This window comes from Mesoplodon densirostris, chromosome 12 (genome assembly GCF_025265405.1).
Source record: "Mesoplodon densirostris isolate mMesDen1 chromosome 12, mMesDen1 primary haplotype, whole genome shotgun sequence".
Lineage (NCBI taxonomy): Eukaryota > Metazoa > Chordata > Mammalia > Artiodactyla > Ziphiidae > Mesoplodon > Mesoplodon densirostris.
Window position 1 is genome coordinate 78,856,010 of NC_082672.1, and position 13,231 is coordinate 78,869,240.

General features: G+C 44.2%; 1 protein-coding gene across 1 annotated transcript in view; it reads right to left on the bottom strand.

The window, feature by feature from the left end:
* Positions 1-10,350, bottom strand: part of LMBRD1 (LMBR1 domain containing 1) — a 110,503-nt gene extending 100,153 nt beyond the window's left edge. Inside the window, exons 1-2 of the mRNA XM_060114707.1 lie at positions 10,115-10,350; positions 4,124-4,300 (exon numbers count right to left, since the gene is read on the bottom strand). Coding sequence (XP_059970690.1) covers positions 4,124-4,300; positions 10,115-10,189 — 252 coding nt within the window. The 5' untranslated portion in view covers positions 10,190-10,350. The remainder of the gene's footprint in view (positions 1-4,123; positions 4,301-10,114) is intronic.
* Positions 10,351-13,231: the final 2,881 nt, after the last annotated feature.

The following is a 13,231-nucleotide window of genomic DNA, read 5'->3' on the forward strand; positions in this document are numbered from 1 at the left end:
AAGCTGTCAGCATCCCCTGTCACTGCTTGCCCACCTTCCGGCCCGCACACTGCCCCGAGGCTCCATGGAAACTGCTCTTCACCAGAGCCGCGGTCACTCCCCTCCCTCTCTCCCTTCACCTCTCAGCATCCCTCTTCCTGAAACACATTCTTCTCCTGAGAAGCCCCTCTTTCGTCTTCCTTCCCACCTCCCAGGCTGCAGCCCCTCCCCTTGGGCCAGCCTCCAGGTAACGAATGCAGCTCTCGAATCCATGGCCCATGCCAAGCCTTCTCTGACCACTCAGTCTCCCCAGCCTCTGGACAGTGCATAGCTCTAAATACCACGCACATGCTGATGACTTCCAGACACTTCTCTCCAACCCTAAGGTGTCCCTGGAGCTTCAACTCCCTGTTCGACGCCACACTTGAATACGTATGATAGGCACCTTGAAGGTAGCTTGTCCAAGATACAGCTCGTTTTTCTACATCCCTCACTTGCCCGTGTGCACACACAGGTCTAATTACTCCCCCAGGCTGCCCTATTTCTCTAAGGTGTACTAGGCTTTAGTGCTTCGTTAATCTCTAGTTTTCATTTTCCTTCCACCCCCATATCTAATCCATCAGCCAATCCAAGCAGTTCTAGCTCCACAATCCATACCGCTTTTAATCACTTTTCTCCACTAGTGCCCCTCTAACCCACATCACCTTTATTTTTTACCTTCACTAACTTCCCATTGCCCTTGGAAGAAAATCTAAACCCATTAACATGGCCGAAAAGTCACCAACAATCTGTCCCCACCTTCTTCTTCATCTCAGCTCGCAGCAAAGCTCGGCCCCCAATGCCACACCTCGGCCAAACGGGCCAAAATCGTGTCTGCCTAAGGGCCTCTGCACCTGCTGCTGCTTCTCCCTGAGGCGGCCCTCGCTCAGTTCCCACCTCCAGGACCGCCGGCAGCCTGGTCCTCCTCGGCCCGTTCTCCTGCCTCAACACCCACAGCCGAGCTGACCCTCACACATCGCTCTGTTCTGCATCCTCACAGAAGTGAGCACGAGGAAGCGAGCTTGTTCTGTGTGTTGACTGTTGGTCTGCTCGCACAGAATGTAAGCTCCCTGAGAGCAGCGGCCTCATTGGTTGTAATCGTTAATCTCTAGCATCCGCATCTGTCAGGTACACATTTCATACTCAGTAAATATTAAGTGCATGAATATATTTAAGGTGTAGCAAAGAGTACAGAGTTCTAAGATGAAATTACCAGCATGTGAGGGTAGGAATGAAGCAGTAGTGGAGTCCAACCCAGACATCTCCTAATTATGGGCCATAAGGAGACTAACCATTGATGGAGGGAAGGAGGAGGTGAACCTCTTAGCTACCAAAACGAATGCTGCGATGTTGTGATGCCATATCTTAACTACGGATTTTATTTTAAGTTTACACACTGTATAAAATAAAGAATATTTGTTCACGTTAGTGGCCATTTCTGATCTTTTTGATTGGTATACTTTGTGTATATCACTAGCTAAAGTTATTGGTCAACTAGACACTATAATAGAACACTTCTGGCTAGACTTTAAGGTTTTTTTTCCTTTAATCTATTAAGTTAATTATTTCACAAAAACTAGAAACAAAGAAGTTATCTGGCTGAAATTATTCATAGTGCCATGTGTTTAAAAAAAGGTGAATGGAAACAGTTCAGACATTATTACAATACACCCTTGGCCAAAAGAAGGCAGAAACAGCTAGGAAGGCAAATAAGACAAAACAGAGAAAGTAAGTTGATTGCCTGCCTGGCACCCTCAGTTCCTAAGCCAAATGTCAGCAGTCCTTGACATCTCGAGTTTCCAAACAATTATACCTTTTAAGCAGGTCCCTAATCGGTTTAGAGGCTTCAATATTTGAGGTGGAAATGGAGAAAGTTAGACGATACTTATATTCATTTAGGAATAAGAAATGCACATTGTAAAACTTAGGATACAACATAATTCATCATGGAAAACAACGTCAACTTGCACATTCATCCTGACTAATAAGGATAGAAGAGATTAAAGACACTGTGGACACTTCTACCTGAAGACAGCTAAATTTACAGCTGCGGCATGAAGTCTGAAAACCAGTTCTTAAATACCTACTCTTGTCTTTCACTAAGCATCTCAAGAGAATTCATTAATAACATTTTGGAGAAAATACTCGCTACGGTTTACTGGGGAAGTGTCCTTTGAAAGTCTTTTCAGTTCTCCTTTGAGTGTTAGCACATGCCAGCTTCAAATGACAACTCTTATGAATTTCACTAGTCCCCCATCCAGCCCTCTCAGAAAAAGACAGAAAGGGAAACAAAGAATGTTTAAAATATCAAGAAAGGCATCAAAGTATTGGGAAAAAAACTGGTACATTAAGCTGAGTTAGCTAAAAACAAACAGAACTAAACAGAGACAACTAAGCAAATGAACAGCAGGAAAAAAAAACAAAACAACATACAATTGCTGAATAAATAATCCCTCAATAATGAAAGAAAACTTTTTTTTTAATTGGGGGAAAAACACTAACATGGAATTTTTCCCTTCTAATTATTGGTGCACATTCAGATTTAACAACCATAAAATAAGCACATTAACTACAGTTATACATTTTCTTCTCTTTTGGGGCATATTATTAATAAAATTAATGCCTTAAGTTTTTATGGGTAATACTTTTGCTTCTTTAGGTGGGTGAATTCCTGAAGTCTTGTTTAAACAAGTATAAATGCAATCTCACAGATTAAAAAAAAACAAAAGTAAAACAAAAAACTAGTACCCAGGAAGTGACTACTAAATTAAGCATGGTCCCAGAACAACTACATAAGCTAAGGGGAAGTTCATAATTTCATGAAAATACTTACTTTAGAAATTTCAAGATGCAAACATAATCCCACAAAATCTAAACAGATCAAATATTCTAAATTTAAAACTTAAAAAATCTCCTACTCAAACAACAATTATACAAGGGATAACACTACTTCCACTGTATCAGATGGACAGATATAGATAGAGGTACAGATCCAGATCCCAGTGAGCAAAGAGCCTTGGAGCCGGACTGCAGAACTTCAAACCCCAGCAACAGCAGTTACAAACCCCAAGACCCGAGATGAGTGACGTCACTTCTCTGAATCCCGGCTTCCCACCCATAAAAACATGGATAAACACTATCTACCTCATAGGGTTGTTGGGACATTAATGGCGTGAAGACAGGTAAACCATTTAGAAAGGGTCTGACACACAGTAAATACTCAACAAACGTTAGTTACTATCTCTGTACAGTGGATAGCACATACTAAGTGGTCAACTGATACTCGCTAACTGAATGACTGACCTACAAAAAATAACTGTAGTTTTCACAGCACTCAGAATCTATCCAAACCTAACTACAAAAAATTATCAAATCATTTCAGCCCAGTTGGCCCAATTTAGGAACTTATTTTGGAACCATGCATTACTGAGATAACTGAAATAATATTTCATTCAAATATTTAAGTGCCTACTGCTTGTCAGACCCTGGGCATACAGAAACAAACAAGACACAGTTCCTGCCTCACAGAAGGTTACGCTAATAAGAAATGTAAAAGTAACTTGCATAATTGAAAAGGATCTCAGAAATTTTCCAGTCCAACACCATGCATTTTAAAAATGAGGAACTTGAAGTCCAGAAAAGTTCGGTTGGGCCAAAGACACAAGTTAGACAGTGAGAATCAAGATTAGAACTCAGGTCTGATAATCCGCAGCCTACATCACAGTGACTCACAGTACTCAGTAAGACATAATCTAATCTGCCACTAACAAAATCCCTTCTAAATTATCTATGTACTGCATTGACGCAGATCAAGTCAAACGGACTTCAAGGGAGCTGCAAGAGGCACAAAAATAACCCTATTATGATTACTTAGCACATTTTCCGATTAACAAAAGGCATTCTTCACACTTGGATGGTTGTAAGTCAGCGAACAGTCTGTTCCATGTAGTTGTCACATACTTGGCCTCTATGTGCATTTCCATTCTCGCTTATTCCCAGAGACGACAATAAAACACAACATACACTGCACTGCTAAACATTTCAGTAAATACTTAATTGCCAAGAATATGAAAGGGAAAAATCCCCATAGTATGATGATAATTACCTTAAATGTACCATTTTGGTTTTTCATGTAGGAAACCAAAAATATATCCACGGGTAGAAGTGCTGATGTGATAAGAGCAATCGCCAGAGAAAAGATCGCTGTTATGGTGGAGACAACTTCACTTTCCCGCTGACTTTGATATTTACGAACATATATCCAGCAAAATGCCAAAATAGCCTGAAATAGAACAGAAAGAAATGTTTTGTTACTGCCCTATGTATTCTCTAAAACTGATTTTAGTCTGTGTTTGGAAGTTCCCAATGGGAAACATTATGTCAAGTAGCGATTCTTCCGGATGTGCAAGCAACATCCACTACCCCTTATAAATTTATTCCAGATTTATAACTTTCAAAGCAGAGTTCATGAAAGCAGTATAACTTCACTTGGGTGCCAAGACACCAAAAAAAAAAAAACAAGCAAAAGTTGTAAATAACAGTGCTCAGTTACATATTTCCTCACTGAACACAGTATAACCATTCATGGTTTCACACAACATTACAGTTCTAACTAGCTCTGAATACTTTTCCCTATAGATCTTCCCAACCTAAAGAAGACATGACTAGAAGTTATTCTATCCTACTCCTACTGCTGAAGCATCACAGAATACCACTTGAATTAAAATTAACTTCCGTCCCATTATGACAGTTCAAGAGTACCATTCAACTAAAGATTAACTGCCAATCATCACCATGCAACTGACACATTATAGTATAATTCACATTTCAAAGGGCATTAAATGAAGAAAAGTGAACACTGAAAATGGATGCACGTGCACTGCAAGGAACTTTTCAGGGAAAAAGTACACTCAGAGGTACTGAGGTTGACATCTCAACAAGGTACCCTTAAGAGTCATCACCATCTTCCTAGAAACTAACAGAGGGTATAGGACTGTACTCTCGCAATCCTCTAACTTCAGATTCCAGCATCAGAATCCCCTGGAGGGCTGCTAAGGCACAGAGTTCCAGATCCAACAGGTCTGGAGAAGGTCCAGAAAACCCGCGTTTCTCACAAGTTCCCAGGTGAGGCTGATGCTGGTCCAAGGACTACACTTGCAGAACCTCCGCCCTAATCCTAGGGGAAGCAGACAGATCCTGAATCAGTGATTCTCAACCTTGGCTGTGTTAGAATCCCCTGGGTAAAAACTTAAATACCTACCTGTACACCCACCGAGCAAACCACTTCAATCAGAGAGTGAGGCTCCTACAGGCCTCAGCACTTCAAATGCCTGAGGATTCCAATCTGAGGCGAACCTGAAAACCAGGGTGTTAACTAAGCTCTATCAAAGCCCTGGGACACAAGCTTAGTTTTGGCATTTCATGCTTTTCAACAGATTTAACTTTCACAGTAAACAGATAGGGCAGGGATTCCCTAGAGAAAGAGAACCAGGCATGGCCTTCTTGACATAAGAGAAGCCACTTTTGGCCCAAGCCATTTAGTGATCTAAGCCTGGCTACAGGGCACAGGCTTGAATGGGTCTCAGTAATTAAAGATCTTAAAGGAACAAAAGACTTATCAGGTGAGAGAAGTAACAACAGTAAAGATAATAAATCAGTTGTAAACTCCCAATTCTGTTTCAATGGTGGTAAAGGTTAGCCTGAAGCACTTCCTTGAGCTGTTCTGCAGAATTTAACCCCGCCTCAGGCGCTCAACCACTAGATCAACTGGAACCTAAGGGGTGATGATGTTGACCTTTTCTGACCCTAGTGACTTCAATCAATTAAAGCTTGGACTCTGTGGACCTCTGCCTCAGTTCTATTCCTCTGCTCAAGCCCCTTAATAATATGCATACACCCTTAGCTTAAAACTTCCCCAATCTTGCTGTTGAGGAGACACTGCTTGGGGAAAGATCCCCAGTGGTCTCCCTACTCCTGCCCTTTGGCTTGGTTGTGTCTTTTGGTTCAACACCCATCAACAGGCAAACCCAGTTTTTCATGTAACGTTACTTCCCTTCTAGTTCAGAAACCAGAACTGAACTAAGCACCACCTAACTAACCTAAGCACCACCTAACTAGTTCCAGTTTCCAAATTCTTCAACCACAGTCAAGATATAATCACAGTTCCATCACCGCAGAAAAATCCCCTTTGCCACTCCAGAGTTAACCTGTCTCTCTACTCCCCAGCCCTCGACAAGCACTATCTGTTATCTGTCCCCATACCTTCTGCTTTTCCTAGAATGTCCTCATGTCCTTATACAGTATGTCTTTTGAGTCTGGCTTCTTTCACTTAGCATAATGAATCGGAAATCCATCCAAGTTGTTGCATATAATTCCTTTACATTATTAACATTTCAGTTGGTATCAGAATAGCAGGGAAAAATAAGGTGAAAAGGAGAATGTGCTCCTGGGAACCTGGTTGTTGGAGAGAAAGAAACAGAGGAAAGGGAGGGAGGGAGGGAGAGAGGAAGGAAGGAAGGGAGAGAAAGAGAGAAAGACAGAGAGAGAGGGAGGGAGGGAGGGAGGAAGGGAGAGAGGGAGAGAGGGAGAGAGGGAGAGAGAGAGAAAGGGAGAAAGAAGACCTTCATTCAAATTCCGGCTTAACAACCTACTAATTTCTTTTTGTTCTGGAAAATATTCTTTCATAAAATGTTGCTTATATTAATATTTAATGGGTTTGTTTCTAAATTAATTCACAGATATTTAAAACATTCCCCAATTATTTTGGAAGTCACTGGAAGATGAGTCTTTTCTTTCTATCCTTAGCCGTACCTGACACAAAGTGCTCAATAAATTTTTTGTCGGACTTCAAGGAGATGTGCACTTTTACAAAGTTCAGCGTGACACGTATTACTGCAAAGGAAGGAGTTTGCCAATAACAGGCAGGGAAAGGGCAACGCAGGCAAGATAGTTAAGCCAGAGGTCCCCAAACTTTTTGGTCTCAAGATCCCTTTACAGTTTTAAAACAGAACCCCAAACAGTTGTTTACAGGTTAAATCTGTAACAGGGAAGAGCTAAATCGGACTCCACGCTGGATCTGTTTCTTTGACTTTAACCTTTGCTTTTCGTTGCTTTTGTTATTATAACCATACCTCATGGCCTGCCTCAGGGAACCCGCCTGCCTGTGAATGGCTGCAAGGAAAAAGAAACTAACACACCCCCTCTCCGAGGCTGGTCATTCCAGGAAGTGTTTTGCAAGACTGATGGCCCTTTTACTATTACTTCCTCACCACCTCTCCCTCTCTGATTCTGCAGAAGAAACTGGCATCCAGACCCCATAAGATGGTTTTTCAGAGACACTGGTCTGCCATCTTCTCGGTCTGCCGGCTTTCCGAGTTAAAGTCGTATTTGCACACCTCGTCTCATGTTCATTGCCCTGTCACGCGGCCAGCAGAGCGAGCTTGGACTCTGTAGCAAACCTATCAATAGTTACTGCATTATAAAATAAACCAAACTGTGAGCTTGACAATTCTCAATACTTATTTCTGAGACATTTCTTCTGAAAAGATCAGTAGTGACACTGATGAATGTGATATTTTGATTTATATAATGAAAGGTATCCATATTTGGAAGGTCTGCATAACTCAGTGAACCAGTATCTTCTAAATGATCAAATGCATCACATTATAAAACCACGCATGGGGAAAGATCCGTTCAAAGTACAACGTGGACTTTAATACAACTGAACGAAAGTCCATTGATAGGGTTTCAGAATCCATATTTCATATTAAGAAGCTTCGACTTACTGGAGTTTTGGTGTAGTATTATAGAACAAGGTCCACAGTGACCTAAAAGATACTCTGCTTCCAACTGCATATCACTAAAACTTCACATACTTCAACCAAAATAACCTCTGAAAAGGCTGAATGCAGAAGCAGACATGAGAATACAGCTCTCTTCTAATAATCCAGGAACTAAAGAGACTTGCAGAAAATTAAACAATGGCCCTCATTACTAACTTCTTTCTACTCCCACATCTAATTTCAGACCTTTAATTCTCTTCTCATTTTATCTTGTTCCCACTGTAATATCACCAACTTCAACGGCTTCCCTTCATTACCTGCCCAAAGTTTGCCTCAATTCCACTTTCTCCCAATACTGTTCTCTATTCTCTGAAGTCCTATTTAATTCATAAAACCATACTTTGGTTTTCAGTACTTAAAATAACCTGTTACAAGAATTTTTGTTTCCCCACCTATCTTCAGGCCCTCCTAAAGGCCACATTCTGTTTTGTTTGCATCCTCCTACAACTGACAGCACAACTGCTGTACCTTACATGTTTTTCACTGATAACTGCCAAGAGACTCCCCCCTGGACTTTGATACAGGTTACATGCTCCTTTGTTTTCCTCTGTCAGGGAGGAAGAAATGCACCTTTCGTTCTTCAGTTCTTCTGACTGGTCTAACAATTAAATGGACATGGGATACATCAACAGGAGAAAATCAAACAAACGCTTGAGAACATGTATACAGGGGAGATACCCAAGAAAACTCGCCAAAATGGCCAAAGTCCTCACCTTAAATACCACTTTCAGCTATAGACAGAGGATCCTGGCGGGGGGTGGTTTGGGACTTCAACAAGGAGGAAGGCAATTCACATGCAGATGGAAAGCAAAAGGTTGGCAAATACACTTTTGCTGGGCCAGGCAGACACAACAGGACAGAGGGACTCGGATCTCTAGGCCCAGCGGAGCACCACCACCACCATCACGCCTAGCCCACGTCCTCTGCAGATATCTCAGGTGATGCCTCTATTTTGGAAACAAGCCCCTTACCTAAAATTCTCCCAGCAGCTAAGACAGAGGTAAAAAAGAAAGATTTCCCGAGTCTTCTGTTTCTTACATATAATCAGCCTGAACTAGCCATCAAGCCAGAGAGCCATTTTGGGGCGCCAAATTTTGCTCCCCTACAAAGTCAAGTGAATACGAGGGTATAGAAAAGCCAGTGAACTCTCCAAGTATAGGCTTTGGAAACCACTGCCAACCTTCACGGTTTCCACTTTTCTCCAAGCAGAATAAAGTGTGTTCCGGGGCAAAGGCATTATTACTTTCCGGGCGAGGGGTAAAGGCAACAAGAGAAGCCTTTTCAAGTTTTCGCACTTTGGAGGGGAGAGTAGTTTCCGCGTCAACACTTACTGGAAAAGCAGACTATATACCACAGAGGTTGCAGACACGGTAGTGGAATCAAGAAAGTGAAGTAAAATGAGACAAGTCTTGATTTCAACAAGTGAAGTAAACAGTTCTTTGGTTTGATTTTGTTGTTTTCCTAATGAAAAGTGGCAAAACACTTTGGGGCTGATAGTTGTCCTGTTGAAGCAACAACAGGATGGGCTGGAGACCACGAGGGAAGAGTGAGACTGGGGAAGGGTACGAAGAGAAATAAACTGAATTCCCAAATAAAAGGGTTTTAATATGGGTTAGGGAAGTACAACCTAGGCCATTTGGCCCATTAAGGCCCACGTTTTGCTCAGTGGAGAAGCAGGAACCAGGGGGCTGGGAAGGAGGCACCTAAAGTCAGACAGGTGGGTACACAGTCCCTGACACTGGCAGTGACCGGGGCCCCAGCTCCGCCCTGCACAGGTTTTCGCCCATCAGAGACCTGGAAAGAACGCGAAACCCGGCGTCAGAACAAACACCGCACGTCACCAAGGCAGGGTCTCACAATGGGAAGAGAAGGCTGCAGACCCCCATCCTAAGGGAAGGGAGAAGGTGGACCACTCAGAGGGGCAGAGACACCCCCCTCCCGGGGCAACGATGCGCCGCCCACGGGACTAGCGCAGGCGGGTGCTCCCGGCTCCCAGGGCCTCTCCTCTCCCCGGGCCCCCATACCCAGGTGCGCCAGCGTGGAGTCCGAGTCAGGACGCAGCCACCAGCCGGGGGAACCACCCCGCGCGGGCAACGAGGGGCCGGCGCGCCCCTCACCGCGGCCCCGACCAGGGCCCCCGCAGCCCCCGCAGGGGCGGGCGCGGCGGGGCGAGGAGAGTCCCGGCCCCGGAGGCCAACGGCGGGGCTGCCCCCTCCCCCGTCCAGGCCCTGGGGAACTCTAAGCGTCTCCCCTACCAGGAGCAGGAGGCCGAAGATACACCAGCCGATCACCAGCTCGGCTGACGCCGCGCCTACCGCCGCCACCGCCATCTTCGCTTCCGGCCGGGACAACCCCGGCGAAAGGGGTAAAGGGAGAGGAGAACGCAGCCAGCGCTGAGCGCGGCCCCGCGAACCCTAAAGGTTAAACGGGTTGAGGGGCGGAGCGCCTGGTTGCCAGGAGACCGGGCCCGCGAGCGGCCCCTGGCGACGAGCGTCCGGGGGCGGGGCGCGTCCGGGACGCCGTGGCGTCACGCGCTGCCGGCTGCGGGGCGGGGCGGGGCTCTGAGGGGCGTGGCCTCCCGGCCACGTCACCATTGTGGAATACTTAAGTAGGTCCTGGCTGCTGAACCGGAAAAGCAAGGAGCGCACGCGCGCCGCAGCCGTTGTTTCTGCAGAGCTCGGCCGCCTTTGGAACTTCCACTGCCGCTGTAAAGGAAGAGGCTCCCTAGTGTCCAAGGCAGAAGTCCTCCCCAGGTTGCAGAAATGGCGGACAATGAAGGGAACGTTTCCCAGCTCCCAAAATGACCTTCTGATTTGCTGGCACCGGGGCCCAGCCTGAGTAGCTGCTGGGCTGGACGCTGCCTTATCATGTGATGTTATGGCCTTTATATTTAGATCTCTACATGCCTGTAAATTTCCATGATGACTTTATACCCTAAACGTACTTGTGAACATATCAGAATGAAATCGCAGCTTCTCGTGATGTTCATAAATAAGTGAGCAAGGTACCGCCATAGGCCCATAGTGAAGCCCACGGAATGGTTCCGGGTGGCTTGCCTGGGTCTATGGAGTGTGGGTACATCGTTAACCACTGAATTGAGCAAACGTATTTGTAGTCACAACACAACTTTATGGATGAAGCCCACATCTCTTGACAAAGCATTATGTGGTTGTTACCCCCGACCTGTTTCGGGCTGGAATCCTGCTGAAGGGAAGGGAAGGGCAAAATGAGGGGGGAAGGAGAAAATCGAGAAGAGAGTTTTACTGTGAATTGTACTATCCAAGGTGGTTTCCTGCTCTCTGAACTTGCGAGTGTTTGAATGTGACCTTTTCTCCTGTGGGCCATTCACTTCTGGGGAGGCCTCTCTCCTATAGTTTCCTCAAAGTGGCTAGAGACATCTCTACTCCAGCTAGCCACTTAGAATTCCCTCACCTGCTGCAGGGCATACTGTGGTCACTTAAACTTCTGCCTCTTTCTGCTAAGGTCTCCTAATCCTCTCCTGAAGGCCCGCTGGCTTGGAGGAGAGATTTAAGACAACGGCAGGCCAGTTTTCCCCCTTCTCCAACACCACCCAAATCCCCTGTACACCACATGATCCGTATGGCTTGCACCAATAACCTTTGAGAGCGCAGGCTATTCCCAATGTAGCTGCCTTGTCCTAGTTCTCATATTAAAGCTCTCAGCCCTTCTTGGATATCCCAGAGGGAGTCAGCCGAACTCCAGAGTCGGCTGAAGTTCTCCCATGCCTAAGTTGGCTACCAGCCCTCTCTCAGATGCAAGGACCATATGTCAGATTTCCCAAGTAGTTCCCTCGAGGCCTCCCTTACTAGGCTAGGGATTAGATGGTAACATGTCACCTCAGCCTTCCACACACACATCACTTCTTGGAGTTAGAGGTGGGAATTCATAGACCAGCACCAATTCTCAGAGAAGAAATCTCTTCAATTTCTCTTCTCCCCCTCCAGTCCATTTACTACTATTTTATTTGGCTGAAGGGCCAAGAATTTAAACTCCTCTTACATCCCTTTTTAACTCTGTATGTGAAGGAGAATTTATGGTTAGGAGAGGAGTTAAAGAATTAAAGATCATAATCTCCCTACCACTTTAAATTTTATGTGAAGTTGGTGATTTTTTTTCAAGACTAGAATGAACCATTTTTAATAGCTGATGTACTGGGTTGGCCAAAAGTTTCGTTCAGTTTTTTCCAGAAGATGGCTCTGCTTAGTTGTCTTTAACTTCATTCTAAACAATTTTGCTAGGTTGTATGTGACAGCTGTCACATAGCGTGCATTTAAAAAAAAAGGCATCAAAATTGGTGAATTTTTGTATAGCCATTTTAATATTGAATATGGAAGAAAAAAGCAACATTTTCGGCATATTATGCTTTATTATTTCAAGAAAGGTAAAAACGCAACTGAAACACAAAAAACGATTTGGGCAGTATATGGAGAAGGTGCTGTGACTGATCGAACATGTCAAAAGTGGTTTGAGAAGTTTCGTGCTGGAGATTTCTCACTGGATGATGCTCCATGATCGGGTAGACCAGTTGAAGCTGAGAGTGATCAAATCGAGACATTAACTGAGAACAATCAATATTATACCACGCGGGAGATAGCTGACATACTCAATATATCCAAATCAATTGTTGAAAATCATTTGCACCAGCGTGGTTATGTTTATCGCTTTGACGTTTGGGTTCCATATAAGTTAAGAGAAAAAAAACCTTCTTGACCATATTTCCGCATGCAATTCTCTATTGAAATGTAATGAAAAGTTTCCGTTTTTAAAACAAATGGTGACGGGCGATGAAAAGTGGACACTGTACAATAATGTGGAACGGAAGAGATCGTGGGGCAAGGGAAATGAACCACAACCAACCACACTAAAGGCAGGTCTTCATCCAGAGAAGGTGATGCTGTGTATATGGTGGGATTGGAAGGAGGTCCTCTATTATGAGCTCCTTCCGGAAAACCAAATGATTAATTCCAACAATTACTGCTCCCAATTAGACCAACTGAAAGCAGCGCTTGACGAAAATCATCCAGAATTAGTCAACAGAAAACATATAATCTTCCATCACGATAACACAAGACCACATGTTTCTTTGATGACCAGGCAAAAACTGTTACAGCTTGGCTGGAAAGTTTTGATTCATCCACCATATTCACCAGACGTTGTACCTTCAGATTTCCATTTATCTCAGTCTTTACAAAATTCTCTCAACGGAAAAATTTTCAATTCCCTGGAAGACTGTAAAAGGCACCTGGAACAGTTCTTTGCTCAAAAAGATAAAAAGTTTTTGGAAGATGGAATTACGAAGTTGCATGAAAAATGGCAGACGGTAGTGGAACAAAAGGGTGAATATGTTATTC